Below are 22,657 nucleotides of genomic sequence, written 5' to 3'. Positions count from 1 at the left end.
AGTTGGCATCGTCGTCGACGGACTCGCCATCAGCATCGAGGTCGGGGGCCCTGTTGAAGATGTCGGGGTCGTGGGGGTCGTTGTCGAGGTGCATGTCGTCGTCGGAGGCGTAGTGGATGTCGAGGGAGGGGGGGAGGTCGGGCATGATGGGGAGGGAGGGAGAGGGGTGGTGGGGGTGTTGAAGGGGGGGAAGAATGGTGAGGACCTGGGCGCCAGGCATCGCCAACGGACAGATTTCACACGGGCAGCGTCGCTACCCCATCGTCACGGCCAACGCCGGAAGGGCCTTCGTCACCGGCGCTCGTGACGGGGACTCCGAAAGGTGGAAGCAGTGTGGTGGGTTTAAGGTTGGCGTGCTTATTCAATCAGCATGTCGCATCTCTCCGTCGTCCTCGACCTGCCCCCGGCCCAATGGCACCGCTCAGCCCGGCACGACCCCCCCCTCGCCCTCCCAGACTTTCTCTCCCACGTGCTCGTCTTCCTCAATGCCCACATCGCCAACAATGCCGAGAACTCGCTCGCCGTCTTCGGCGCCTTTCCCGGCACGAGTCCCCTCCTCTACTCCTCCGCTGACCCCGTCCCCGCCCGGCTCCCGATCGACTCCAACTCCTATCCCTCCTTCGTCCACCTCGACCATGCCGTCGCCCGCCGCGTCACCGCCGTCCTCGACTCCCTCGGCACAGACCGCGCCCCGGAGCCTTCTGCCCTCGTGGGTGCCATCACCAAGGCCCTCTGCTGTCCGTGGTCTCCCATCACACACAAGCCCTTACTCACCTGTCCGCAGATGTCAACCGCCTCGCCATCTCCCCCTCATCCGCCGCCCCGGCCGAACATGTCCTCCCGGACCCCCGTCTCCTCATCCTCTCCGTCTCTCCGGACCTCGCCACATCTTACATTCCCATCATGAATTCAGTCTTTTCTGCCCAAAAGCTTGTGTGTATATTCGCTCTCCCATCTAATGTTTTTCACGCCCTCCCCTCCAGAAAGTCACCATCGATGTCTGCCAGGTCTTCGGACCCGACACCGTCTTTCTCCAGCAGGCTGCACATCTAACCGGGGGCTCATACATTCATCTCGAGCGCCGTGATGCCCTGCTCCAATATCTTATCGTACGTCATATCCGACCCTTCCCTGCACTCACTCACACGCCCCAGATGGCGTTTCTCCCACCGCCTCCTATTCGCAAAGTACTCGCCGTCCCAACTCAGGACAAGGTAGATTTCCGTGCAGCCTGCTTCTGCCACAAAAATATAGTCGACATCGGCTTCGTCTGTTCCGTCTGTCTCTCGAGTACGCCTCTCTTTCTTTTCTCTCATTCCTGTCTCTGATCTACCCAGTCTTTTGTCAACCCGTTCCCGTCTGCTCCACATGCAGGTAGTATCTATTACGTGACTCTTTCATTCCAAGTACGCACTAACACGTGTGCTCAGGACGAAATTCCCGATCAAAACTCTCCAGCGCTTGAACCAATCTCGCCCTCCTCTTCCATCTACCCCAAGATCTACTTCTCCCAAAAGTAGCCCAGGCACACCTGCAGGCGCACGTACAGCACCTACAAACGGCGCTAACCTTGCTCGGAGCATCTCCACCCCCAATGAACTACCCCATTCTTCCAACATTGGCTCGCGAAACTCAAATGGCCGTAGCCACAGCATGGGAGGATCTGTCACGAACCCGGGTCCCAGTGAAGCTCCACGATGATCCCCCGCATCGGGCACTAACCCCCCATGTCGTTATCTCCTCGGTCTCAAGGCCTGAACGCAGTGATGTACACTTGCGGAGCACCGGCCTTCATGAGTACCCCTTCTGGGCGCCGCAGTATGTATGCCTTCATAACAAATGTCAATCTTCAGTGTCCTGTCATACAATCACATACTTTGGGTTGCGGTTCTCTGCTCGATGCAAATCCAATCGCCATACTAGGCGTCGTGAAACCACACCATACCCGCACATCTTGGTTGCGTCAGATCATTATCGTATGCTAATAACGCACTGCGTACCCGTGTTACAACTATCATCACTGGTCTCTCTGGTCATCATCAAGATACCAGCTGCCGGTTTACTGACACCCCTTTCCACCGCCGGCTCTGCGTTTTCAGTCAACCCAAAAGAATAAGAGTGAAAAGCTTCTCACTCCAAAAGTGATCTACCAGCACTCTTTCCAAGATTTCATGTGGATCTGAGTCTGGTGTGCAAGTTTCGCCAATTAAACGTGCAAGATTGGAACGAATGATATCTTCTCCAGTTCCTGAGACGCTACACGACATTCCATCTAGGTTACCAGAGTAATGCTTGGCCCAACATCCAGCTCCAAATATGGCCGCCTGAACGAAGGATGTCAGTTTCGTCATTTCAGAGTTAACTTTGTTTCTTACCTCGCCCACCCTTCCCGGGTGTTTCAATAAAACGCCCCCGCTAAAAACTTCAGCATACAAGCTTCTACGTAGAAATACTATTGACTTGCCTTGAAACTCCTGACACAAATCCATCATTTGAGTGCCAAGCGACAGCACCGACCGTATCTTGAATTAGATTCTCTTCGTCTATATCCACATTATTAGCTTCAGACATTTCGAGTCTATTTTTCCATTTGGTCCATGTCTCTTTTGCGGTGGTGGAGATCATGTTTTCAGGTGGAACGATTGTATTTTCAGAGGCGTTGTTTTGAATGAAGTTGATAGCACCTTGCGATACGAGTGTCCTAAGAAAATTTTGAATGTGTGTTCAAAGATTGTATTTTTTTTTTGGCTTACATTGGTGGGACGCGCCCTAACTTGTCTTGTTCTTGTGAATACTCCAAAACACTTCGAGCTGCAGAAATTGGATTCTTAATCCCTACAACATAAGCGCCCAATAATGAGAATACTATAAAATCTTGCAAAGAGGGAGAACTCGATATATACCAGAAACCGCACCAACACTCCCAAAAAGCCCATTCGACGACGTATGTCCTGGATCAGCAGCTGCAAAAATCGCAGCATCACATTCTACGGTCCCATCCAAACACAAATTTGATCCGTAACCTGCATTCAGATATGGGTCGTCTTCGAGGGAGATGATAGCTTGTTCAACTAATGACAGTGATTTTCGAGAAGGAGAAGAAGAAGTGGTTTTGAGGGATAGGTTTTGGAGAGCTTTTGTGCATGCTCTGAAAGGGAATGTTGAAGCATTAGGGTCTCTTTATGTTGTTGACACGCACGCTCGAAGGGCTTTTTTTGTTCTATGGTCGTGGTCAGGGTGATGATATCCAGCTCCTCCGTGAACAGCAATAAAATAGTCGTCGCCAGACATCCAGGTCGAGTGAGAAGGAGTAGTATTGTGATGGCAGTATAACTTGCAACGTCAGATCACATTTCTTTCTTCGACGTGAAATCAGAAATTAGCACAGTGATCTCCACCATCCTGATGTACCATCACCCAAGGACATGAAAAAACTCAAATCTAAATATACAATGAAAACAGTGTGATCTTTATACAGTCGATTAAAAAACCCATTGAATCCATCTAGCCAAATCAAACTTCAGACAACAGAAGAAAGATCAAACTCCATCGCTCCATCAGCTTTAACAGCAACGCCCTTCTCCGTAACAATAGCCGTAATAAGTTCAGCAGGAGTAACATCAAAACTAGGATTATAAATGCCTTCCAAACCCTCTGGCGTAATCATCACTTGCGCATGTTCAACTTTATCGCCGTTCGGATATAAAATGCCTCGGACGAGACAAGCCTCTATAGGGGGCCGATGTTCAATGGGTATCCTAAAAAACCGTCATGTCAGGAGGCCAAGTATTTGTTTCGGTAATATAGAGAAGATGGAGATGAGTAATTACTTTGATCCGTCGGAGATATCGAGATCGACGGTGCTGATAGGGGCAACTACAATGAACGGGATTTTGTGACGTGCAGCGATCACGGCTGCGTTATATGTTCCAATCTAAAGACTGTCATTTGACCGTCTTCAATGTTTTACCGGAATTGTGGTAGCTACCTTATTTGCTGTATCACCATTCTTTGCAATTCTATCCGCACCAACAGCTGCATTCTTAATTAGATCTTACTCGAGAAGAAGAAGATTTGATAGCTCACCGACAGCATGAATTGGGTGATGTTGAAATAGGGAACCAACCATTGGATCACAGATCATGACCGAAGGGATTTTTAGCGTTTGAAGTTCGTAGGCGGTGAGCCTAACGATTGGTTAATCATAATCCCAGAACAAGAGACAAAAGACTATACCTTGATCCTTGATGATATGGAGCGGTCTGAGTAAAATAAGCTTTTCCCAGTTTCCCCGTATCGTGAAGATAAGTAATTAATCCGAGAGCAGTACCGTATCCCTATTAAAAAACCTTAGAGACAAGGACAATAAACATAAAGACATCATCTTACCGATGTAGCCAGCGAGCCCGTATTGCAAACAGTCAATACATTCAAACCTTCACTAGGCGTGCCATCCCTCTTCGTGACCAAATCCACAAGCCAATCACCACCCCATTGAGCCATAGCTTTATTTCTCCCAACATCCTCACCAGCAATAGCTATACCCTCCACCATCAGATCCTGCACGATATCTGAAATGCTTTCATCCGCTGCGACACCCTCATTCAAAACTTGCATCAATCGACGCGTCGCCGCTCCTAGATTCACAGCAGTAGGTCTGGATTCATATAAATGCGCCAAGGTTTCTTCAATGTGTGATTTGAATAGAGCAATGGAAGTGAGAAATTGTGGCTGAGGATCTGCGCGACGAGTACGATCGAGATGTTGGACAACGGATAAAGCTGCTAATGATGCAATAGCTGGCGCCCCACGAATCTACCAATAGACTCCAATTCAACATTCCTAATAGTGATCAATTGAAAAAAAACGTACTTTCATGGATCTGATTTTTTTTTTTTTTTAAGTCATTTTATTGTCCACGAGGCTGGACCTCATGTCGGACATTTCGTATCTACATTGTATGAGGTGAACCCTAGGACCCTTTGTCCTAATCTCCTGCAGCCCACCCTTGATCTAACGGGGGCGCGCCCCGAGCGCTCGCATGGATCTGATTGCATCGAATGCATCTTCAATTGAATTGATTTCGACATATTCTGTGACATGAGGAAGCAAGAGTTGGTTGATGATTGTTATCTGGTTACCATCGACCTTGATCGAGGATATTTTTGTGGGAGGCATGGAAGGCAACGAGGAGAATTATCATGATGCAAGTGCCAAGAACTACTTTTCAAATAACCCCTAAGTTTGGGTTAGGATCGAGCCTTGGATAATTATATAATCGACAAGGCAGCAGCCACCGAGCCAATTGTTAAAGGTCAAATGAGTCCTTTGGAGTGACATAATTCATTACCCCGGAATGCAAGTGTATCTGATATTGGGCAGTCCTTTAAGATGTTGTAGCAGATCGCCCCCGAGCGTACAGATGGATCCAAAAATAGAATTTACGATCAAATGCAATGCAAAGAATCACATGCATCATTCCACCTATACCTCAAAGTGGCAGTCTCTCGAGCATGCGCAATTCATCTTCACTCTGCACTTCTACCTCTTACCATCTTACCATCTTATTGAACATCCTGAGTATCCATGATTGATCATATATTCGGACGCCCAAGTCCTTCCTGGAAACGCAATCAAGTTCGGCCTAGTTCCCTTTTCATACATTCATTACACCCGATATCTTAAGACATATCTACCCCAGGTCTTTCTTGTGTTGTTTTTCTGGATATGGCGTATAATCAAAGCCAAGAAAGGACCACCCAAGATTCTCTGGTTACCTCGGTTGAATAGAAGACTACGTATGTTTTATTACACGTGCGGAAGGCATTGATTGATCATCGATATTATTAGAGCGGTTTACGCCATGGCAAATAATCCTCAGTACACTCACTGCAGTATATGCTCTGCGTAATATCGACAAAATGCTAGGCTTTGACGGTAAGTTTTCCTTGATTTGAATGAAATAGAGGGGATACTCAAAAGTACATTTTAGCGCCTGAACCACTTAGAAACCTCGTAAGCAGAGTTGGGGTTTTTGATGGATGTCATCGTTTCTGATATCCTCACAGTATACACCAGATTATTTTAGAGCCACTTGGATCGTAACAGGCCTTGATGCAGGATTCGCCACCGCCATGACAATCCGACCGAAATGGCTCAGAGATATCTGCTCACTATTGTTTGCTGCATATTATATCCTCTTTCCTTCCACGGCAGATGAAAAGGTATGTACTACTCCTGTTCATGAAATTACATTGAGTCACTGAAAAGTCAAAAGCTGCGACGGTTCCGCGCTGTACCGACAGTAGAACTACTCCGAGCAACATGGAACAAGACCTCGAACCCTTATGTATGTTTCTATTCTTATCTCTCATTAACCATGCTAATGTCATCCCACAGCTTCGTATGATACAGCATATTCCAAAAATATCAATCCATCGCAAGATTCTCTTACCACGCCCCAAGAGCTCCTCTTACGACCGCCCCATCACGGGTTATCTCTATTTTGCACCACCTGACGGTGAACTCCGAAAAGCGACGGAACTGATTTTGGATTTCCCTGGAGGTGGATTTGTCGCCATGTCACCAGAACATCACGAAGAACGATTGAGATATTGGGCAATTACTTCGGGAAGGCCTGTTCTTTCTATTGATTATGGCAAGGCCCCGGAATGTAAGTGGGATTAACCTTCGGTCTTTGGTTTTTCTTATTGCGGCTTAGATCCGTATCCATTCGCTATTGATGAATTGTTTGATGTCTATCGCCTTCTCATTGAATCAGGTAAGCCGTATCTGCTCATTAGAAAATCAGGATTAACGGTGCACAGCTGGTCGCGTTATTGGTATGTCGGGAAAAGCGCTTTCTGTGATTCTTAGCGGAGATTCAGCGTAAGAAATACTAATGCATTGGTGATTTATCACAAACTAATTTCTCGATAGAGGCGGCGCTCTTGCTATTAGCCTCACAGTCAAACTCATTGAGCTGAAGAACGGAATGATAAAAATCCGAGGGGTGGATAAACTACCTTTGCCGACGGGCTTGGTCCTTACTTACCCTGTAGCCGACTTCAATTTTGCTTCTTGGATGTCATCGGATCAGTTGCGCATTCTCCGGGCGGAACAATCATCGAACAGTATTCCTGGTATGCGAGAGTTTGCAGAACAGAAGGACCATCTACATCGTGTTTCTCCTCTGAGTATGGTACCAGACCGTAAGCCAAGAAAGTCGATGAAGAGGAGTTCGAGTTGGAAAGACACATTGCGAGGATTTACAAGTGGCGGCGAAGATAGGGTTCAAAGTCCTGTACGGAAATTGACGAGGAATTTGACTGATGATGGATCGCTCGCCGATGCAGAAGGTGAAGACGAAGAGTATGCGGGATATAAAGAAGAGGATAAGCCGATTGAAGCACGAGTGAAGTATAGGTGGAAGACCAAAGACTGTCTTTTAAGGACGCATTCGGCACTGGAACGGAAACAAGAAGAAATGGCAGCGGCTCTGAAGGAAGCTGATAACAAAGTCATTCGAGCGTTTGGGACCAAGGAAAAAAGGACGGAGCCGATCGGAACGCGGTTGACGATGTCAAGCAGGGTAGGATATTTCCAGGACCGGATTATCTCGCCGAGTATGGTAAGGATGGTCAATGAAAGCAAAAGTCAAGTTCTTAACTGATTGGTGACAGATGCGAGCGATGGCGATCCTGTATATTGGTCCTCACCGGAACCCTGATTTTGCGACGGACTACCATATATCATCGATTCTGGCACCCGAGCGTATCTTGGCGGAATTCCCACCTCTGATGATTCAATGCGGTGAGAAAGATCCATTTGTGGATGACAGTGTGATTTTTGCTGGTCGGGTGCGGGAGGCGAAGAGAGCACGGAAGATTGAATTGGACCTCGCGTTTTCGGGTAAAAGTGCACGGTTTGGCGAGGATTGGCAGCCACCCAACGATGTCAAGACTGTACCCACGCGGGAGATGGAAAGAGAGAGGGATAGGCTGACAAGCGAGAGCGAAAGCGACTGGGTGCAACTGGTGCTATTAGCTGATTGGAGCCATGGGTATCTGCAGATGCCCACGCTGTTACCTAGAGCCAAAATGGTGAGTGATGAAGCCGACGAGTGCGTTGATAAAGCTAAGGCGCCACGTTAGGTCATTGATGATCTTGCTGAATGGATGGTCGGCACATTTGAGAAATACCGGAAGATGCCGGTGGAGTGCGATGAAGAACGGGCATCGGAAACCGAAGCGTCGGACTCGGGAATTGTGGTCATGTCTAAAAGACGAGGGTCGTCTGGGTCTGGTGAAGTGAGTCGGGGGGCGGGGACGCCGCGAGGGGAAGAGGGGCAGAGACAGGGGAGCCGGATTGCAGGGCACACGATTACGGAAATGGAACTGGTGCGGAGGCGACGGCTGCAGGATGCACATTTGTTTGACAGCACGCCCGAGTGAATGTGGCTAATAATAATATATACACACAATTGCACAGCAGAAGGGGAAATTGCACAGCTTGGGGACGGCGGCGGTATAAGCTTTGGTGCTGTGCAGCACTGCCACCGAGGCGCGAGGGGCTCGCGACGGCGGCCAGGGGTGTCGTGAGAGGTCGAGCTGAGCGCAGAGCTCGAGCGGGCATCGTGTTGCGGGATGTCCGGGGTGTGGGCTGCGCTGGGACGGGCACTGGAGGGGACACTGGGAGGACGGAGAGGGGGTCGAGGCCGGAGAGGCTGTGCAGTGACCCGATAAGGCAGGTGTCTGAGTTTGCACACCCGCGTAAATGGGCCAATCGAGGAGAGCGCGGCCTGCCACTCCTTCTCTCCTCTCAACCACCATGTACGCAGTCCACCCGCCCCCACCCATCCCCACTGCCGGCCCTGCCTCCCACCCAGACGGCCCGCCCCGTGAAGCCTTCCCCTATCCCATTTCTTACCAGCCCGCAGTCGCCGGAGACAACCAGCAGCTGCCCCCGCCGCTTCCCCAGATCGCCCAGTCGCTCCTCCCAGATCGTCGTCAGAGTCCCCGTCCAGACGCCATCTTTGCCCCTCATGCCCACGAGCTCTACAGCTCCACAAAGGGCCTCCATGCTCTTCCACCACCTCCACCCCCTCCCCCCGTAGACGGCTCAGAACCCCAGTCTGGCGCAGGCGCCAACCACTACCCCTCCTCTCAGGGTGTGCCACGGCTCCCTCCCATTCTCCAGGTCGAGAAGCAGCAGGTCACCACTTCCGCCACACAACTTGCCAGTGCCAGTCGCCGCAGAAATGAGGCCCACTTTGTCTGTCCAGTACCCGGATGTGGAAGCACTTTCACTCGCCGTTTTAACCTCCGGGGTATGTCTCCGCAGCGTGTCGTCTGCGATCGTTCTTCTGATGTCACCCACGCAGGTCACCTTCGATCACACACCGAAGAACGCCCTTATGTCTGTGACTGGCCCGGATGTAAAAAGGGCTTCGCTCGCCAACACGATTGCAAGCAAGTCCATCCGCCTCACAACCACCCCCTGTCACTGATCGTTTCTAGGCGTCACCAAGCACTACACAAGGCTAAATCCCAAACGAATATATGCCAAGGTTGCAAGAAAACGTTTAGTCGTCTTGATGCACTAAATGTATGTCATTCCATCTCCGCCCAAAGTGCTCTTTTGTTCTCAACGCTCTCTGTTTTTCAGCGTCATTGTTCGTGCACCACTTTATTTTGACTTGGGTCGGATCTGACTAACATCCTTTCAGTGCGATCTGATGGCGGTGCAGAATGTAGGCTCATGAGTCCCAAATATCAGAATCAGGCCGAAGGCAGCGATCAACGGCCAGGGTCAGCTAATCCCGCTGCGAAACAGGAGCAAGTTCAGCCAGGCATTGGTTCAGTCTCTCTTCCATCTCAGTCCCGCTAGCTTCTATGACGCCGGCGACGCTTTTCATTTTCTTCCGTTTTGCCGAACTGATATGGTTTGTAAGAGGATACAATTAATATCATCCGCAGCGTAGTGTAGTGTCTGCCGTTGTAATCACAATATACAATAATCTTTCAAAAACACGTGAGAATTTACATTGATTGCCGGCAGTGGAGCTCTTTGTACCCACTTACCATGTCTCTACCTATGCTTTTCGCTGGGGGCGCTGAATGCGGCCCATCTAATCCACTGCAGAATCTATCCAAGCGTTTCGAGAACGACAGAGGCGTGCAGCAAGTCAGTATAGAGTCTCATATGAGGATATGCTGATTAATGAAATTACAGGACCACTTTGGCGCGTCGAGAGCCGGTTCTTCCAGAGATGTATGTTTTCGGCAAATCCTACACGAAAGAACATTCTAATCCAGTATACTTCAGGCATTCCGCACACAAACAGGTCCCGTAGATTCAGATGCCGACGCCACCAGATTTTTCTCCTTGCCCTCGACCGGTGCTGTACCCCAATTTTCAACAGCCTTTGACGTTTCAGCTATGCGAGGCGCTCTACCACTAGTTTCGGCACAACAACCTTCACAACTGCATTCTCCTGCTCCTTTGACTACTGCAGCAGCAACAGCTGGGTGGGCAGCTGATTTTATGACTATGAATGTGGATCAAGGTGCTGTTCAGAAACAAGTGCAAGGTTCGAATGGTTCAGTTGGTCCTGTACAAATGCAACAGAATCCAGGAGATTTGATTCATTCGCCGTCACCGCTTATGCAAAGTACGAATTCAGTTCTAACTATATACATCTTTTGAAATGACATATTTATGTATAGATTGGAGTCCGATGCGGTTTGGGATGCAAGGCTATATGCCTCAAACTCCTATGCAACCACAACAACAGCAACAAGGTTCATCCTCCAGATTTGGTGACGGTACGTACACAGAGTAGAAAGATGTTAAAGAATCAAAGCTTAACGAATTGGTGGTAGAGATATCATGGGATAAAGAGTTTACCGCGCAAGAAATGCAATTCACCAATCCTACAACCTCTGAAGTCCAGGAAACAACACACAAACCAGACTTCAATGGTGACGAACTCGCACGTACAGCCGCCATGGTCATCGAGAACCTTAAACACGAAACGAATCCCAAATTCCAAAATAGCCAGTTCATGGGTTTTATGAAACAACTTCGAGATGGTGAAGTTATTGTGGATGGAGATAAGGTGGTCGAGAATGATGGTCGAATGAGAAATTCTTCTCAGATTGAAGTTGGTAAGGATGTGAAGGGAAAAGGAAAAGAGAGACTCCAGTTTCCCTTGGATCCGTCATTGTCGAGCGTGAGTCGGGATGTTGCGATAGCTTGTGGTTTTCTTCCAACGTTCAATTCGAATTTACGTCAGTATTATCAGCAATCATACCGTCAACAACAGCAACAGGAACAACAGCCTCAAAACGTTGAGACGTCTGGAGAAAGTGAACTCGATGCTTTTTTGCGACAGGAAAATGCGGATTATACAAGATATTGGGAAGAATTCAACAAGAGGATGTCACCGGTGAGCATGAGCGAGTCGGTTCGGGCTAGGGAGTGGGAGATATTACAGGAGGATTGGGACCGATTCGAAGCAACCACCGCGGGTATCAAGCCGCTGAACAACTATCAGTTTCAGGAAAATAATCCTTATTTGCTGGGCAATTCTTCAAAAACAAGGCATCATGCTATGCACAACGAAATATCACCAGGACTCGAGGTATGATTTTTGTCTGTTTGGAGATTTCCGCATTAGGCTCATAGAGTGTAGAGCGTCTTGGAACTTGAAGCTGCTGTTCAGAGGGAAATGACCAATGCAAGAGCTTGGTTTGACCTCGGTGTCAAACAGCAAGAGAATGAACGGGAACACAAGGCCCTTCAAGCCCTTCAACGTGCGGTTGAACTGGATCCTACACATCTCCCCTCATGGCTAGCTCTGGCTATTTCATATACCAATGACAACAACCGCCAGGGAACTTATGATGCAGTAGAAGAGTGGGTGAAGAGGAATGATCGTTACGCAACAGACCAATCTACAACTGCCTCTGCGTCGCTGACAAGTCATGAGAGGTATACGCAATTGGTGGATCGGTTAATAGCTATGGCTCGGGATGGCACGAATGGTGAGATTGACGCGGACATACAAATTGCGCTAGCGGTGTTGTTGAATACCAATGAGGTACGTGGCATTTTGGATTGGCTGCGATGCAATGTTCAATGCTCGTCGATAGGACTATGAAAAGGCACAAGATTGTTTCAAAACAGCTTTGGCTATTCGGCCAGATGTATGTTTTGATGTTCCTCGTCAAGCGCTTTCTTTTCTGATTGGTCTTTGTAGGATTGGCTCTTGTACAATCGGGTGGGAGCCACCATGGCGAATAGCGGGCGCGCTGAAGATGCCATACAGTACTATTATAAGGCATTGGAACTGAATCCTGGTTACATTCGTGCTCAGTATGTCGCCATGGCTCGCCTATCTGCTTCTGATAACAACCCTCTCTAGTTTCAACCTTGGTATCTCTTGCATCAATCTCCGCGTGAGTGTCCATTATTCTCCATCACGGGCTTCTTTATTCATGCGCATGCATAGCGATACGACGAGGCTGCGCAATACATATTGGATGCTCTCATATTGCAGGACAGCGACGGCGTCAGGGACAGTCACGAAGGACGCGGCGTTACATCGATGGCCTTATGGGACAGTTTGAAGATGGCATGCTTGCACATGCAACGTTCCGAATTGGCAACTCTTTGTGATTCGAGGAACCTCGAAGGTAGTTCAATGATTCGATTGTCAGTGCCAATAATTGACGGAACGTCTTTGTTACAGGATTTCGAGCAAAGTTTCAAGGTCAGGAGTGAGCCGAACGCGAAGATGACGTGGGATTGGGCATGGATATAGGTGGTTGTTCGCTGTCGAGGGTTTAGAAAGGTGTGCATGGATTTAGATGTGCTTGCGTAAATCAGCTTTTGCTTGAGGAAGCGCCTATAAAAATTATTGTTTAAACTTGTATGCTTGCTTGAGTTATTGAACGTGCCTACCTGCATCGAGACCCAGCCGCTTCGCTTTGTCCTCCTGTTTCTTCTCCTTTTGCTTTGTAGCCATGACTTTATTAAGGTATTCAAGCATCTGCGGATCTCCCTTGAGAAGCTCGGGGTTTTGAGAGAACTGCTTGATTTTCCGCAGTAGTTCCTCCTGCTTCTCGCGCTCCGCCTTTTGTTTATTGTACGCGTCTCTTATGTCCTGGACCTCAAGATCGCTTATGGGGATGAGAGTCGGGTTTCTGCGTATCATGCGTGCTGCTGCGACGTCAAAGGAGAGCTGCGGAACGGGATAGATAATTGAGCAGAAGAGGGAGATGCAAACAAAGAGCCAAATAGAGGAACCTGCTGCGCGCTTGAACGCAGTGTACTTTTAGCTCAGAGCAGAGCACGCAGTACACGCAACACATCCAACACACTCTTTCCCCTTTGTACGACTACCACTTCAACGCATCTACCAATGGAACACGCCTTACGCATAGTCGACAAGATCAAATCCCTTCGCGTTGGTCGTTTTTCTGAGCCACTTTCGTTAGGAACTATGTAAAACTGATGCAAACTTTTAGGAGACTAGATTTTCTGGACTGAGACCTCCCACTGAATTCTTTGACTACCAACGAATCTCAAAACCGGCAGATGTTAACACCGCTACATCGGTGCGTTTACCTCATGGGTCACTTCGGTTTCCTAATTAATCCTTCCACCTTTCCAGCGGATATCATACAATACTCGCTATTTTTCAGGTGAATAAAAGCCATCTCAACCTCGTGAAATTCAAAGGCATCAAGAATTGACTTGTGCATGTGTTACCTTTTTATCTACCTAACAGGGAACTATGGTCTCATCGTGTCAATGCTCGCGGTGTATGCCATGTACGTCTAATTTATCTCATTGTCATAGGGCAAACCTAGTTCATTCCTAACTTTTTCCGATCGTCAATAGCATAACAAATTATCATCTTCTTATCGCTATAACTTTCCTAGTGGGCGGGTTTGCCCTAATCAACAGATTCGGTATGTCGTTTTTGCTTCAAACGCGTCACCTTGATACATTACGTGTCATCATCATTTGGGCGCTTCAATTGCTTTTCTTATTATGGGCATTGATTTTGGCCCCATTGCCACACAAATTTATTTGAAGAGACACTGACTTTTATTTTCCTTTGTAGCACCCGACGCCACTCAATTAGGTGAACATACGGTCACCCAAAAACATCTCTATCTCGGCCTTTTCGTCATTGGTATTCCACTTGTTTGGTTTGCGGACCCCTTTGGCACTGTTTTCTGGATTATCGGTGCTTCAGCCGTCCTTATTCTGGTACATGCCAGCATCATGGAACCAGGCGTTGAAAGCGAATATGCTTCCATCGATGGAGAGACTGTCTGAATGGCTGGCGACGTGGACTTACTAGACTTTCGCCACCCATTTAATTCGTCTTTGTTTATATCAGGACCTTTCTTGTTTTTGTTTTTGCCTCTTCTTTCTTTCAACAAATTATTTCTTGGCATCTCAGTCCCAGATAATTTACTTTATATGAAAGTCTACAATGTGAGCGCATCGCAACACGTCGGATCATTGGAATACCGCAAAAGAGACCTCGGAAATGAGCAACGGCTCATTGATTATCCCGAAGACGACCTATGACCATATGTTTATTTCAGTTTACTTGTGTAATCCATCGGGTACCTCGCGACGAACTACCGTTGTGTGTGTGACCGTTTCCTTTTGTTGGGACAATGTAACCCACGACTTTTCGGATCCGTCGGATACCGTAAAAAAAAAACCAAATTGAAATGGAGCAGGTCACATCGCCGGAACTCTTGGCGAACTGGCAATATACATAGGGGTTTATATTTTATTTTTTTCTTCCATTCCCGCTTATGACGTGCAGATCCTTTGCAAATCCTTGCAATGTTAAACAGATTGAGCACATCTCACGCGATAATCGACGTTTGTAATTTCTCTAATGCCTTTTTGTATATTTATGGTGTTGTAACACCAAAAAAATAGGCGATACGATATGCAGAGCATGAATAATAGTTACAAAATAATACATCTGACGACTTGATCAAAAAGGTTTTGGAGGTACTAAAGAAACCCCGTACCAGGAAGAGACAATAAACCAAGCGGAAGTGTGTTTGGAGGATATATACGCCTACGTGTAAGTGAGTATAGAAAAAACCAGCCGACAGCGATCGGAGAAAGGAATTCCGGTCCTAGATGGAAGGCTGATATGGTCACTATAGGTGAATATTTAGAAAACAATGCAATGAGAATGAAGTAGAATAGCCGGCTAAATATGAAGAAACCTGGGCCTCTACGGAAGGCTTTTTGTTGAAGTCGACGTGATAAATCGAAGAATGCTAGACCATGAGAATGCGGTAGATGCTAGAGATAAAGAATTGACACATTAGAGTCATGATAATATAATGCAGATCCTTGAGTTTTTAAGTTCCGAAGTTCAGAGTAGAGGTAACCACTGGCCTGCAAGATAGTTGGTTGATATGGACTCAAGATGGGACTGCAGTTCCTCACCGATTACCATGCTGGGTAGATCGAATAGATCTCGCTTTATGGAGAAGCAGAAGGTGGAGGGTACAGGTGCTCCAGAGGGTTTCAAGAGCACGCAATGCGAATAAAGCGAGCGGGTAGTATTTTCAAATGCATGGTTCGCAAAGCTTTCCCAATACTCAACGACAGATTGGTTTTCAAAGAGCTGGGAGACGAATGAGATGTTCGAATCGAACGAGCGGAGATGTAAACGCACTTCATAAATAAATTTCTTCTTGCCGACCAGGTCCTCCATGGGCCATTCCGTGAGCATACAAAACTCCGGAGCGACAAGACATATTTCCCCTGTACGCCTCCATACCACTGTCGGTGTGCCACTGAAAGAAATCAGTTTTTCGAGTTCCTGTAGAAGATAAGATTACGACCCTCTCCACTAAACCGCCAGACACTCACCAAGAGAGACCGCTGGAAACATTTCTCGACAAAGATTTCATCATCAAGTGACAATGGCATCTGAAGTGCAATGAGTGACGGGCGATATATTGCCAGCGCTCGCACTATTCGGAGGATATCATTCTTCTCAAATCTATTTTTAGTCAGCAGCATATGAGTATTAAGATGGAAGGAGGGCAAGGTCGGAAAAAAAAACACAACAACAAAAGAGTATGTCAGTGAAGGATTCTGATGTAGAAGTGGGGACCACATACCGCGTAGGCAAGTGTTTCATGAGAAAGTGATACCCTTCCGTATAGTCATATGGTGCCGTCACGCGATCAATGACACCCTGGAGTTGAGAATTACGGGATGGAGGCCGGAGCAAGTCTGCTGTGGTGGAAGGGACTGATATTGAATGTGGGGACATGCAGGGATTCGTGGATGATGACAGTGAGTCGTAACCGAAAGCGCCGAATATAGGAGACTTCGGTCTAGAATCCAAAGGATATCGCGGTTGAAGAGGATGAAGAGGATACGACACCTCGGCCGATTCTTCAGGTCGTTGCGGCGGAGCATAGGGATACGTGAGAAAATTGGTTGGGTTACTGAAAAGGATGTATATGAGCCTTATTAAGAGACAAATCACTTGGAATAAGAGCTTACGTTGAGCCAAATGAAGTATTGACTGCGTCTAATCGAGGAGAGGACAAAAGGTCAATAGTGTCCGAGGCCGACGACCAAGAAGGATATGAGGATGGCGGTGGTGGTGGTGGCGGTGACATTGTCATGTCTGGAGGGCTAGGATTGCCCAGGATAGCCGAGAGAATAGAGTACTCGAGGTTGGCGGCTTCTGAACCGAAAGAAAAATTCGGGTCGAAAGGAGACGCCAATAATGAGTCTGGCTGTGAAAAGGTTTCTGCAGGGGTAGCTATGATGGTATTAGATAAGATCATGGATACTGCACGTTGGAAATGGAGATGCCAACCACCAACCTGAGGGAGTTAGTGCAGCAGTTTCGGATTTACTGTCTGGAGAGCTTCTCGTGGCCTTGTTTCGCTTAAGAGCCTCTGTGCAGCACACGTGATCAGACGGATCGAAGCTTGATGAGGTGGTGAATGACACAAACGCACCAAGTTCATCGTCATCCAAAAGATATTTGGCCTTTTTACGATGGCCTTCTGTGCAATTATTGCCAATGCCACGCTTGATACAGCGTTGGCAAGGCCGAGCTAGAGAGGCGCAAGAGACTGAGTGATATGGTCTTGACTGAATGTCACAAGTGCTTACAGTCATCGCACGTCAAGTGTGCTTTCTGGCAATGAAAGCAGGCGCGGTTGGCCTTCTTTTTCTTGGGCCCGTCTCGAGCTTTTCGAGACTGGTGGCCAGAGGGATCAGTCGCAGTGTCCTCGGGGGTATCTGTGCGCTTGCGCTTCAAAGAGGGTGCAGGATCTGAGCCGTTCTTTTTTGTGTGTGGAGACTGGGACGAGGGGCCAGCCTGAGCGGTCTGCATCTGGGCAGGGTTGACGTAGGAGGGAGACGACGAGAGAGGGACGGCGAGGGTCGCGGGCCGTGGAGCGACGGCATAGACGGTAGACATGAGGGGGGCGGGTGCTATGAGGGTGGAGTAGCCAGAGTGGTAGCGGACGATGAGCGCAGGGGCTGAGGAGGGACCAAGGGCGAGACGAAATTGACAGGCCCAGGCAGAAATCAGCTGGCCCGCACTTTTATTTCTTTGCTTTTTCCCGCATTTTTCCTAATCGAGTAATTCGGCCCAGAGACTGTCACACCGGAGGCTGTCACGCTACCCCTTATGCTGGCGAGACTTACCACACACCTGGGCAAGCGGCAGGCAGCGCTCGAGTGGAAATGGATCAACGCCGCCGCCCCCGACGAGCGCACCCGCCAAGACTTTGTCCGCCGCCGCTGCCTCGGTGAGCCCCTCCAGTACATTCTCGGTATGCCCTTCCCCGTCACAGTGACCCCTCCTCACCCATCGGAATCCGCACAGGTACTCAGCCATTTGGCCCGCTCAATCTCCTGGTCCGCCCCCCAGTCCTCATCCCCCGGCCAGAGACCGAAAATTGGGCTATTAGGCTCTCAGAAACACTACGCCCAACCGCTCAAACTCCCCTCTCTCTATTGGACCTTGGCACGGGCTCAGGCTGCATCCCCCTCCTTCTTTGTCACCTCTGGCCTCCAGGCAGCTTACGTGCCCACGGCGTTGACATCTCTCCTCATGCGATCCGCTTAGCAAATGATAACGCTCTTTTCTCAGGCATCTCCTCGACTTCTGATGGCGAACATCCACAAAATACTTTTAAGACCACACTCGCCAACTTCCTTTCCCCGAAATTTCCTCATGACTTATCTCCCATCAAACCCCCTTTTAACATCATCACATCCAACCCACCATACATAACATGGCAAGACTTTATAGACTTACCTCGTTCCGTGTCAGATTTCGAGGACCCTAGAGCTCTTTTTGGCGGCCCTTCCGGCCTCGAGTTTTATGAGGCAATAGCCCGCCTTATCGCGCGCGAAGATGTCCTCAGTCCCGATGGTGTCGTAGCGTTAGAGGTTGGCCGCGGACAGTCCAAAGCCGTCGAGGCATTGATCCGGTCCACCGGGAGGGTGCGACACACCCAAGTTTGGGTGGACCCCTGGGGTGTTGAGCGAGCCGTTTTTGGTCGACTGTGAAGTCGGCACGCGCAGCCTGCATTGCACAAGTCATATGTTTGTGTCCAGATATGTCGGACCGACTAGCAGACCGGAAGGTTGTCATCTGAAAAAGGCGGCGTCCGATCATGACTTTCTCACCTCGCTAGTCTCTACGTCATTCCAACTTACTCCTCCTTATCATCTTACTACTGACACATGTTGCATACTCGTTGCTATAAACTCCCAGCTTGTGTCTTCATGACTTCATTGTGATTCGCGCTTCCGGAGAATCTGCTGGCGATTAACGTTAACCCAAGGCCCTCTTACGTGCTTCTCCCGGCAGTCGATCCAATTGACTACATGTTGCACGCCAAACTTTTCGCTTTACGTACCGAAAATAATTCTGCTCCACCACACCGCGCAATGATTGCAAGCTTGCTGACCACCAAACGACAGCATATAGCCTGCCCAGCGTCTCATTATCCCTTTTTCACGTTTCATAACCACGGTCATGAACCAGGACCTCTCCTTCAACGATCTACCCGGCGAAATTTTGCAGGAAATCTTTTCCCAATGTTTACCCCATCCATCCAGCATTCATGCACTCCCTCGTTTCGGGTGCCAGGAGTCGTTCGCCAGCCTGCGAAATGCTCCCCTACTCCTTTGCAATGTCTGCAAGCAGTGGCGCGCCGTCGCAATCTCTTCCCCCAATCTCTGGACGACCATGTCAGTGATCGTCCGGTCAGGTGTCGCGGTCCCTGCACCGGATCTGGTTTCGGTATGGTTGTACCGATCCGGAGCGCTTCCCCTGAATCTCGCTCTATATCAACAAAACGAGTCTACTGCAAACTGTGTTGTAACAGGTCATATCCTGAGCCTATTTCAACGACATATTTCCCAATGGGGTGACATCCACTTTGAACTTCATGGTTATGACCACAGCCAATCTTTCGCCATGAACGAACAAGTTGGTCTTCTACTCCACAGATTTCGACTTCATACATCACTACTATACCCTGAGCAGGAAAAGGCCCTGTTTAGCGTTCTACACCGTGCACCTAAACTCAACACTCTCCACGTGTCGCGCATTCCTGATCTTGACCTCTTTGGTGGTAGTCCCATTCCCATCCCATGGCCACAACTGGTCCACCTTTGCTTGGACTATGTCCCTGCTGTTGGAACAGCTCTCCATATCTTGAATATGTCCCCTTGTCTTGAGACATGTTGTATGAAGATTGATGCAGCGAAAGGCTCACTTTTATACCACTCATCGGGCCTTTCGCGATTACGCACGCTTTCAGTCAACCTTGCATCCGAATCCCTGGCCTGTTTCTTTGAGCAGCTTACTCTTCCAAAGCTCGTGGACCTCACCATCTTTGTAAGAGGTCCGCTAGAGCATTATGGATGGGCCCAGGAACAATTTGATGCTTTCCTCATCCGATCGAATTGCCACATCCGCCGGCTTGAGATTCATGACACTGGCATGAACAGTTCGGAATTTGCGGCTTGTGTACAGCATGTGGGCCTACAGGCGCTTGTTGACCTCATTATAGAGGATACCAGGGGTTGGACATGGGATCCATTTGTCACGCAAGAAGCTCTCCGTCTCTTGACTTTTCCGGTTCTCCTCGGCCAACCTTACGCATACGAAACCTTCACATCGCACCAGTCTTCCAGGAGTGGTGTTCTGAGTGGAGGTTCTATATCACACAAGTCTTACCTATTACCTTTCCTCAAGGAATTGACGATCAGAGGCAACTGCCTTCTATCACCAGATGGCGCGGTTGCTGATATGGTCGAATCACGCTGGAAGTATAATAGTGGGAAGGCTGCGCGTCTGAAACTCGTGGAAGTCGAGTTGCCGTTGAACCACGTGGAGGATATGAGGCGATTGAAAGGCTTACAGGGTGAGGGATTAGAAGTTGTTCTGTCGCAGCAGTATTGATGTCGGCGGTGTGGACTATCATCATATGTCAAGGGTCAGGCAATGATAGTCTGTTGACATTGAATTCACGTCGTGGCTTGTTGTCTGGCTTTTCTGATTGGTGTTCTGCGAGTGACCGGTAGCGAGTAGGTTTGAAGGGTCAGATTACCAGATGGTATTAATTGAATATTAAAGATAAAGCAGGGTAATTACATGGATACATAGTCGTTGTACCCAGCGTTGTGACTTTGTGTTTCATCTTTGTCGTTAGCGCCTAGAAGAAATAGACGACGCCACTGACTAACATCTACCTTAATTCATTTTAGTAGTCGCAGTAAATAATATGATTTTCTTGGCTCAATAAATTTGGTCCAGGGAACGGTAAGCTTTAGAATAGGTTTTTCTTCGGAGTTTCAGCGGCAGCTTAAGGTTTACGCTGGTATCGTATATAACTTCCTTGGACCCGAGCATTTTAGTTGATGTAACTCTCTATCTCAACGAACATTTTCTAGGTTTTCCGCCGTCCGGTTGGCGTTCTTTTATTCATGTCACTCTCGTTTGGATTTAGAGGTAATGGACCCGAGTCGGGGAGTTGATGGAGGGTTTTACTGAGTTGTGACAGATATGTGTTGTTCCAGCAATATACTAGTATAGTACACATTTACATATCCTGGCCGGCGGTCGGAACGTACAAATGATAACTTCCGTTATCGGCCAGTTAATAAAGAATACATCAATCTTTTTGTGAGTATCTCAACATGTCCTATAAAAAGCACGAGACAGGCGTGCACGCACCTATAAAGAAGAGCCACAAGGCAAAAGTGAAGTAATAGAGCGCTTTGAATAGGTAACAGGATTTAACTTGCCCGCTTTTGGACGAAACTGTTGCTGACAATTGTGAAAGAGTTGTTTGGGGATCGCCTCTCCATGCCTCCAGACGTCAAATGAGCATCGCCGTCCGACTTGGTCCTGCATCCTGCCATCGTCAGGAGCCAAGGGTGCTTCAATCGACGATGGGGCCATGTACGTTGAAGTCATGACAAATTCTGTAGTCGGGGGAGGGGCTCAGACGGTGACGAGGCAAAAGAAGGGTGGATACATCTTGCTGGCTGTCACGAGTCTACCAACTGATATAACTGAAGCGAGAGGTTGAAGGGAGTATCATGCCCGGTGGCAAGAGGGAGAAGCATGTCCAGACGACGTGCTAAAACGGTAAACACTTGTACTTGGAGGAGATCTATAGTTGCAGTATCGCCCATTCGTCGTGCTGTAGACTGTTACAAAATGGGACAGCTGGCGGCTGCAACGCACTGTGGTACCGGTAAGCTGCCCTCCTCAATGGCCGGAATGGCAACAGTGGGTGACCATATCGCTCCAGGTAAGCCAGTTTTTTGTGGGCACCTCTGCATTTATTATATTAGTTCAAGTCAATAATAGAAAAAAAGACAAAGCGGCCTACATGGTCCCCAATCTACATTGAGGTGTAATCTCCTGTCATACCAAAGGGACAGTCCTGTATCTGAACCGACACAGAAGCGCTCGTCCTGTAGCGGGATACCCCATCTCCTGGTCACCTCGAGATCTTTTGGATACTACAGGCTTCCACCAGCTGGGAGAGCAATTGACATCATCGTCGACTCGAGTTGAGCAAGTTTACAGAGGGCTGTATTGAATTCCGGTTCCCCTAGGCTAAGCCATACATCGCTTAACTTGGTGCCTTTAACGCGTTGCGTAAAAATATACTCGGCCTCTATTTTGCTGTCTGAGACAGGCGAGTAACCATATACCTCAGGTACAGTCAGTTCGGAGGAACGGAGAAGGTCCATATTGGCCAGTTCACTAGCGATAACCAAGCTCTTTGGACGTGTAACCGGGTAGGATACGCGCTGTCATTTGAAACTTATCGCGCATGGTGATGAAGAAGGTGCAATTAGATCCATCGTTGCCGAGGTTTGTAGAGTTGACAAAATCGTCAGGACTCCGGTCGATGGACTCCGCTGCGAGTTGACATAACTATCTGTGACATTAAAGACGCGTCTGTGTTCTGTGCGGAGAGGAGCATCGTTGATCCAGAACGCGTTTAGATTACGCATTAGACGTGGATCCCATACGTTGGAAACCTGCAGCCACCACCATGGACGTGGAGTCGAAAAGGTTGTTGGA

The 22,657-nt window shown here is 48.4% G+C and overlaps 11 protein-coding genes across 11 annotated transcripts; 7 read left to right on the top strand and 4 right to left on the bottom strand.

Annotated features, from left to right (window-relative positions):
* Positions 1-335: 335 nt before the first annotated feature.
* On the top strand, positions 336-1,894 carry AGABI2DRAFT_204058 (hypothetical protein). The gene is made up of 6 exons (XM_006460751.1): positions 336-737; positions 785-933; positions 984-1,109; positions 1,155-1,290; positions 1,338-1,374; positions 1,431-1,894. Exons 1-6 carry the CDS (start codon positions 371-373, stop codon positions 1,699-1,701), a joined length of 1,086 nt encoding a protein of 361 aa, XP_006460814.1. The 5' UTR covers positions 336-370; the 3' UTR covers positions 1,702-1,894.
* Positions 1,895-2,099: 205 nt separating this feature from the next.
* Positions 2,100-3,291, bottom strand: AGABI2DRAFT_69525 (hypothetical protein; the record flags this gene model as incomplete). The annotated part of the gene is made up of 6 exons (XM_006460750.1): positions 2,100-2,324; positions 2,376-2,436; positions 2,480-2,701; positions 2,754-2,835; positions 2,904-3,148; positions 3,194-3,291. 6 exons carry the CDS (start codon positions 3,289-3,291, stop codon positions 2,100-2,102), a joined length of 933 nt encoding a protein of 310 aa, XP_006460813.1.
* Positions 3,292-3,520: 229 nt separating this feature from the next.
* Positions 3,521-5,178, bottom strand: AGABI2DRAFT_185156 (hypothetical protein; the record flags this gene model as incomplete). Its single annotated transcript, XM_006460749.1, has 7 exons — positions 3,521-3,758; positions 3,831-3,934; positions 3,989-4,035; positions 4,087-4,187; positions 4,237-4,337; positions 4,390-4,815; positions 5,038-5,178. 7 exons carry the CDS (start codon positions 5,176-5,178, stop codon positions 3,521-3,523), a joined length of 1,158 nt encoding a protein of 385 aa, XP_006460812.1.
* A 408-nt stretch (positions 5,179-5,586) lies between these two features.
* On the top strand, positions 5,587-8,477 carry AGABI2DRAFT_185154 (hypothetical protein; the record flags this gene model as incomplete). The annotated part of the gene is made up of 12 exons (XM_006460748.1): positions 5,587-5,637; positions 5,702-5,798; positions 5,851-5,937; positions 5,993-6,015; positions 6,069-6,224; positions 6,278-6,349; positions 6,400-6,673; positions 6,722-6,781; positions 6,828-6,888; positions 6,940-7,630; positions 7,683-8,102; positions 8,154-8,477. 12 exons carry the CDS (start codon positions 5,587-5,589, stop codon positions 8,451-8,453), a joined length of 2,292 nt encoding a protein of 763 aa, XP_006460811.1. The 3' UTR covers positions 8,454-8,477.
* Positions 8,478-8,817: 340 nt separating this feature from the next.
* Positions 8,818-10,029, top strand: AGABI2DRAFT_192406 (hypothetical protein). The gene is made up of 5 exons (XM_006460747.1): positions 8,818-9,328; positions 9,383-9,470; positions 9,519-9,606; positions 9,667-9,673; positions 9,728-10,029. Exons 1-5 carry the CDS (start codon positions 8,830-8,832, stop codon positions 9,886-9,888), a joined length of 843 nt encoding a protein of 280 aa, XP_006460810.1. The 5' UTR covers positions 8,818-8,829; the 3' UTR covers positions 9,889-10,029.
* A 54-nt stretch (positions 10,030-10,083) lies between these two features.
* On the top strand, positions 10,084-12,826 carry AGABI2DRAFT_117731 (hypothetical protein; the record flags this gene model as incomplete). The annotated part of the gene is made up of 11 exons (XM_006460746.1): positions 10,084-10,185; positions 10,234-10,272; positions 10,327-10,672; positions 10,728-10,826; positions 10,884-11,233; positions 11,297-11,644; positions 11,696-12,103; positions 12,156-12,209; positions 12,263-12,378; positions 12,428-12,461; positions 12,515-12,826. The coding sequence occupies 11 exons, from the start codon at positions 10,084-10,086 to the stop codon at positions 12,824-12,826; spliced, it is 2,208 nt and encodes a 735-aa protein (XP_006460809.1).
* Positions 12,827-12,887: 61 nt separating this feature from the next.
* Positions 12,888-13,219, bottom strand: AGABI2DRAFT_117730 (hypothetical protein; the record flags this gene model as incomplete). The annotated part of the gene is made up of 2 exons (XM_006460745.1): positions 12,888-12,910; positions 12,967-13,219. The coding sequence occupies 2 exons, from the start codon at positions 13,217-13,219 to the stop codon at positions 12,888-12,890; spliced, it is 276 nt and encodes a 91-aa protein (XP_006460808.1).
* Positions 13,220-13,357: 138 nt separating this feature from the next.
* AGABI2DRAFT_192403 (hypothetical protein) lies at positions 13,358-14,656 on the top strand. The gene is made up of 6 exons (XM_006460744.1): positions 13,358-13,471; positions 13,533-13,622; positions 13,679-13,709; positions 13,796-13,838; positions 13,909-13,979; positions 14,135-14,656. The coding sequence occupies exons 1-6, from the start codon at positions 13,427-13,429 to the stop codon at positions 14,350-14,352; spliced, it is 498 nt and encodes a 165-aa protein (XP_006460807.1). The 5' UTR covers positions 13,358-13,426; the 3' UTR covers positions 14,353-14,656.
* A 767-nt stretch (positions 14,657-15,423) lies between these two features.
* On the bottom strand, positions 15,424-17,600 carry AGABI2DRAFT_221018 (hypothetical protein). Its single transcript, XM_006460743.1, has 8 exons — positions 17,200-17,600; positions 17,043-17,141; positions 16,905-16,979; positions 16,576-16,840; positions 16,185-16,517; positions 15,931-16,063; positions 15,734-15,880; positions 15,424-15,682 (listed from the first exon to the last, which is right to left on the bottom strand). The coding sequence occupies exons 1-8, from the start codon at positions 17,507-17,509 to the stop codon at positions 15,428-15,430; spliced, it is 1,617 nt and encodes a 538-aa protein (XP_006460806.1). The 5' UTR covers positions 17,510-17,600; the 3' UTR covers positions 15,424-15,427.
* A 122-nt stretch (positions 17,601-17,722) lies between these two features.
* Positions 17,723-18,835, top strand: AGABI2DRAFT_204037 (hypothetical protein; the record flags this gene model as incomplete). The annotated part of the gene is made up of 2 exons (XM_006460742.1): positions 17,723-17,867; positions 17,921-18,835. The coding sequence occupies 2 exons, from the start codon at positions 17,723-17,725 to the stop codon at positions 18,607-18,609; spliced, it is 834 nt and encodes a 277-aa protein (XP_006460805.1). The 3' UTR covers positions 18,610-18,835.
* A 246-nt stretch (positions 18,836-19,081) lies between these two features.
* AGABI2DRAFT_178232 (hypothetical protein) lies at positions 19,082-20,774 on the top strand (the record flags this gene model as incomplete). Its single annotated transcript, XM_006460741.1, has 1 exon — positions 19,082-20,774. One exon carries the CDS (start codon positions 19,082-19,084, stop codon positions 20,513-20,515), a length of 1,434 nt encoding a protein of 477 aa, XP_006460804.1. The 3' UTR covers positions 20,516-20,774.
* Positions 20,775-22,657: the final 1,883 nt, after the last annotated feature.

The sequence above is a fragment of the Agaricus bisporus genome (genome assembly GCF_000300575.1).
Source record: "Agaricus bisporus var. bisporus H97 unplaced genomic scaffold AGABI2scaffold_5, whole genome shotgun sequence".
Classification (NCBI taxonomy): domain Eukaryota; kingdom Fungi; phylum Basidiomycota; class Agaricomycetes; order Agaricales; family Agaricaceae; genus Agaricus; species Agaricus bisporus.
Note: the sequence above shows the minus strand (reverse complement) of the source record. Positions and strands in the feature narration are given on the sequence as shown.

Bases quoted from the DNA above. Each gene is read 5' to 3' on its own strand.
- AGABI2DRAFT_192406 (XM_006460747.1), top strand. From the start codon at position 8,830: ATGTACGCAGTCCACCCGCCCCCACCCATCCCCACTGCCGGCCCTGCC. The intron at 9,329-9,382 runs GTATGTCTCCGC...TCACCCACGCAG, and splicing joins TCGCCGTTTTAACCTCCGGG to GTCACCTTCGATCACACACC. The intron at 9,471-9,518 runs GCAAGTCCATCC...GATCGTTTCTAG, and splicing joins GCTCGCCAACACGATTGCAA to GCGTCACCAAGCACTACACA.
- AGABI2DRAFT_221018 (XM_006460743.1), bottom strand. From the start codon at position 17,509: ATGTCTACCGTCTATGCCGTCGCTCCACGGCCCGCGACCCTCGCCGTC. The intron at 16,841-16,904 runs GTTGGTGGTTGG...ATACCATCATAG, and splicing joins TGCTGCACTAACTCCCTCAG to CTACCCCTGCAGAAACCTTT. The intron at 15,683-15,733 runs GTGCGTTTACAT...TTCGTCTCCCAG, and splicing joins AGAAGAAATTTATTTATGAA to CTCTTTGAAAACCAATCTGT.
- AGABI2DRAFT_192403 (XM_006460744.1), top strand. From the start codon at position 13,427: ATGGAACACGCCTTACGCATAGTCGACAAGATCAAATCCCTTCGC. The intron at 13,623-13,678 runs GTGCGTTTACCT...CCACCTTTCCAG, and splicing joins ATGTTAACACCGCTACATCG to CGGATATCATACAATACTCG. The intron at 13,710-13,795 runs GTGAATAAAAGC...TCTACCTAACAG, and splicing joins CAATACTCGCTATTTTTCAG to GGAACTATGGTCTCATCGTG.
- AGABI2DRAFT_204058 (XM_006460751.1), top strand. From the start codon at position 371: ATGTCGCATCTCTCCGTCGTCCTCGACCTGCCCCCGGCCCAATGGCAC. The intron at 1,110-1,154 runs GTACGTCATATC...CACACGCCCCAG, and splicing joins CCCTGCTCCAATATCTTATC to ATGGCGTTTCTCCCACCGCC. The intron at 1,291-1,337 runs GTACGCCTCTCT...TGATCTACCCAG, and splicing joins CTGTTCCGTCTGTCTCTCGA to TCTTTTGTCAACCCGTTCCC.